Source organism: Sinocyclocheilus rhinocerous, unplaced genomic scaffold (genome assembly GCF_001515625.1).
Source record: "Sinocyclocheilus rhinocerous isolate Xijiao unplaced genomic scaffold, SAMN03320098_v1.1 scaffold1636, whole genome shotgun sequence".
Classification (NCBI taxonomy): domain Eukaryota; kingdom Metazoa; phylum Chordata; class Actinopteri; order Cypriniformes; family Cyprinidae; genus Sinocyclocheilus; species Sinocyclocheilus rhinocerous.
This window is the reverse complement of record NW_015628289.1, coordinates 57,992-62,783: the sequence shown is the minus strand read 5'-3', so window position 1 is coordinate 62,783 and position 4,792 is coordinate 57,992. Positions and strand designations below refer to the sequence as shown.

The 4,792-nt window shown below is 36.3% G+C and overlaps 1 protein-coding gene across 1 annotated transcript in view; it reads left to right on the top strand.

The window, feature by feature from the left end:
- The window catches only part of LOC107737273 (ral GTPase-activating protein subunit alpha-2-like), a gene marked incomplete at its 3' end in the record, with an annotated part of 98,327 nt that overhangs the window by 36,997 nt on the left and 56,538 nt on the right, over positions 1-4,792 (top strand). The window contains exon 2 of the mRNA XM_016548740.1: positions 1,444-1,554. Coding sequence (XP_016404226.1) covers positions 1,444-1,554 — 111 coding nt within the window. The remainder of the gene's footprint in view (positions 1-1,443; positions 1,555-4,792) is intronic.

Genomic DNA, 4,792 nt, shown 5'->3' with positions numbered 1-4,792 from the left:
AAGCCGTATCCCACCTGTCGCAAAATGTCAGTGACTTCTCTTATAAAACGGCATTTTTTTCAGTGTAAACTCTAAAAATAGTTAAATCCAAAAGTATTGTTTAGTGTAAAACATGTTGGAGATTAGCTGATAGTCTGTCGATTCATTAAATGATAAGCTGTTTATTCTAAAAAGCTGTTTATTCAGCGTAGTGAAGCCTCTCCACCAATGACATCCATTCAAAAAAACTGCCTCTGGTCTCCTTTCCAACATACTGGCAAAACGGAAGCGTTAGCATTAGCCGTTACGCTTTTTTAGCTAAAGGTTGCAGGCATGCCTTCTAGTGGCTTTGACGTGAGGTGAGAAAGCAGCAGTTAAGAACACGTCTGATTACAATGATGTGGATGTTTGCACGAGCTCTGCAGTTCAGTACTCCAGTAAAGTCCAGTCACGTCACGTTTATTTATATAGTACTTTATGCAATAGATAGCCTTAAATCAAGCAGCTTCACAGTATTAAACATGAAAAACTAGAGTCAGTGTCGCTTTCAGTGTGGAGCTAGCTAATGATAAAATCGTTTTATTAGGGGAAAAAAAATATTTCATTAAAGTGATAATTTGGTTTGCAGAGATTAAAACTTGATCTAGCTCAGGACTGTTTTGATTATCATAACCCTATAAGGTATTTTAAGAGAGATTATGTTGTGAATAAAATAGTTTATCCAAAAATAAAACATCTCATCACTTACCTTTATTTTGTTTCTCATCCATATGACTTAAAAAAGGAGATGTTAGGCAGAATGATGTGTCATTCAGTTACTTTTTCATATAGCTAATTAAATGGTGAATGAGATAGTTTCTCTGTCTGTCATCTCATTTTGTGCCAAATAGATTTATTTGTATAAATTAATTGTATAATAATTGTAATTACATTATATGATTTTCAAAAGCTGAAGTGATTACCTTTATTTATTTGTTAGAATATGTATAACTCAATATATTAACTAATTGCAAAAGCTGAATAATCAATCAAAGTCTACTGACTAATCAGTGAAATAATCGACGATTAGTCGATTTAATCATACTAATAATCGTTAGATTAATCGATTATCAAAATAATTAAAAAGAGTTAACGAGATAAACCAGTCATCATTTTTTTTGGTGTCATTTTTCAGATGACTTGGTACTCTCTTTTATTAACAGAAATGCAGTCTAGGTAACCTGCTAATTTGTTTTGGAAATACAGCCATAATCTGCACCAGTTGATTTTTCGATCTCATGAAAGTTGTCTGGATGAAATCTACTGTCTATATGTACATTCATATCTTTGAATCTTTTGGTCAGCATTTAATGATACCATATGTGACTGCAGAGTGATCTAAAGGAATGTTTTAGTCATGCACATATTGGACTTGTTGTCCGTTATGTGTTTTGTCTAATTCTTTATTTTTTGTTTTCTCCACAGATATTACTGACAGGAATGAACTGAAGACATTTTTTGAAACCAACTGCTCACAGATTTATTTTATCTTCTTTGAAAATTTCATTACACTGGAAAGTAACTTAAAGCAAAAAGGTAAGACATGTTTGTTTGCTTTCTGGAGTTCAGAATAAAAAAACAAACAAACAAACAAAATATATATAGTGGGTATAGATTTTTGTTGCTTTGCAGCCTGAAATGAAGACGGACACAGTTTTTGTTTTATCCAACTGTATTTACTCAACTTATAACATACAAGTGAAAGATATAACATCAACATGTCAGAAAAAAAAAAAAAATCAGAATCACTGAGGATAAAGGATCATCCCCTCCTAAAAATGACTTGTAAAACTCATTTAGGTGTAGCTGATCACCTTCTCAATGGCACACAAAGCCATTTGAGGACGATAATAGGTGAGCGCCAGCCAATGAGATTGCCGTTTGCGCATTAGTTCCGCCCACTACCGGAGAAAGCGGTAGTTCTTAAAAGCGGAAGAATTCCAAAGGAACTCCGTTATTTTGACAGCAAAATATAACAAAGAATATCGTTTACATGTAGCACGCATAGGTAGCGCGTCAATTCTCTCTCTCCCTCTCTCGCTGTGTGTGTGTGAAACAAAGCGACGGCGAGTCGTGCGCCTTCACATTGATTGGCTGTTGATGCACACGGCAGAACTGAGCACACAGTGATTGAAGGAGAAAAAAATTGATCTTTTAGTCTGTGCTTTTTTTCAGTTGATTTATTAGTTTAAAAAAGTTCATTTGTAGCGCACCTCACATCTAGTAATGGAAATAATTTCATGCATCTCTAATGTAGTTCATTCCAAATCAGTCACATATTGTAAAATATTCAGTTTCATGCTACATTAGAATGTAGCTGGCTAGGATAGAAAGGCAGCTCACAAAGGTTTTGGAAAAAGGCTTTTGAATAATGCAAAAAAAAAAAAAAAAGATTAAAGTCTACAGTTCCTCAACTTGATGTAACAGCCCTGCCTCGCTGTTGCCTGCATGCCCCCTCATGTGAAGTTAATGAGGCTTTTGTTTCTGTTGAGTCACACCACTGACCAAAGAGGTTTTCCTGCACTGTGTTCAGTGAAGGTCATCTGTCCTTCATGCTAAAGCACAATTCTGCAGTAGAAGTATTTGTTTGAAACTCACACCTCGTCATTTCTCCGCATGTCAAGAGAGTGATTTTATGATTCAGCTGAGCAGTTTTTAACTGAGTAACTTAAAGACCCGGAATTAAAATGGCATGCATGCATCAGTGCACTGCAGAGCATAAAATGAAGATAACCTGTGATGCTGTATACCCTAAGCATTAAGCATGAACATGCAACTTGACTGCAGTTTTTGCTGCAGACATTAATGATGTGAGGATTATCACAGACAGTGTGTCATAGAGCCAACAATATTCATAGTGCATGATAAGTTTAGTATAAAAAGTGATAGATCATTTACTTTGCACCCACTGCAGAATTTGTCACCCAAGAGCAGAAAAAATCTTACTGGGTTTTGCAGTCTGAATTGATAATGATAAAAAGCTAATGTAGTGTGAAAGCGCATATTTTATTGAGTTATACTTGTGGGTTGCACACAAAACTAAACAATGTAAACAGTAGGCTAGCCTATACAACCCCAATTCCAAAAAAGTTGGGACGTTAATGATTTCACTGGCCAACTTAATTGTATTTTGTACATATGAACAAATTTTGATTTGATGGCTGCAACACACTCCAAAAAAATTGGGACAGAGGCATGTTTACCACTGTGTCACATCAACTTTCCTTTTAATTACAATATTTAATCATTTGGGAATTTAGGATGCTAATTTCTAAAGTTTTGCAAGCAAACATTTTCCTCAATCTCGCTTGATACAAGACTTCAGCTGCTCATTTATCAATCAGTCTTCTTTCCATGATGGACAATACATTTTCAACAGGAGACAGATCTGCTGGCCAGTCAGTCACATCCACGTGTTTATGAAACCACGCTGTCATAGCACATGCAGATTGAGATCTGACGTTGTCTTGATCTAATAACCATGCACTTCCCATGAAAGACGTCATTTTGATGGCAGTATATGTCTCTGTACAATCCCAATATATGCCTCCACCTCAATGGTACCTTCACACATATTCCAGTCACCCATGTCGTTTGCACTGTTAAACCCCATACCATGACAGACATTTGCTTTTGCACTTGAAAGTCTGGATGCTCCTTTTTGTCTTTGCCACTGAAAATGTGATGTTTGTTTTCCCCCAAAATAAGCTGAAATGTGGACTCATCTGAGCACAGCACACATTTCCACTGTCTTTTGGACAATCTGAGATGAGTTCGGACCCAGAGAACTCGCAGGCATCTCTGCCTAGAATTGATGTATAGATTTCTCCTTGTGTAAATAGAGATTGAAGTTGCATTTCTTGATGCAGTGGCAGACTGTGTTAAGGGACATCGGGTTTCCATAGAACTCCCAAGCCCATGTGGCTATATTTACCACCGCAGCATGACGGTTATTCATGCAGTGCCTTCTGAGGGCTCAAAGGTCACACACAACTGAGGTTTCCTGCCTTGCCCTACACATACTGAGATTTCCCTGGATTCCCTGAATCTTTTCACAATATTATGCATGGTAGATGGTGAAATACCTAAATTCTTTGCTCAAATTCTCAAACCAAGATGTTGCTCACTTATTTGTGTGTTTGGGGTCGTTGTCTTGTTGAAACACCCATTTCCTGGTTTTCTTTCGCGTGTTTCGGGTTTTTGTTGCCATTTTAAAGCATTTGAAATCATTTTAGCTGAGCATCCTATAATTTGCTGCACTTCTTTATACGTTTTTCCTTCTCCAATCAACTTTTTAATCAAATTACGTTTTTCCTCCGAACAATGTTTGGAATGGCCCATTTTACTTTGCAATTCAGAAGGAAATTTATTTTATAACAATGTGTGAAACATTTCTTCCCTTCCTCCTTAATGAAGGACAATTCATGACACCTGTTTTTTTTCACAGAATAAATTAATTCTATAATTAAACTCTACACCTCTTTCAAAGCATCAGCACGAATGTCATACCAGTTTGGGCTGTTGTTTTTCTATTCCACCACTGCATCCACTATTTGCAATGCAGAAATATTACTACTGCTAATAACAGTGGTTCATCAGGTTACTGATGTTGTACTGCAATTTTTTTGAACACAACTATCATTTACATGTTAAGGTCTCTGCACACTGAGTCCGAAATTTTCGTATGAATTTTTATTTTTTCGTATTCGAAATCCTAAAAATCACGCACAGACAGAAACCTTGCACACTGAGTCCGATGCGTATTAATTAATCC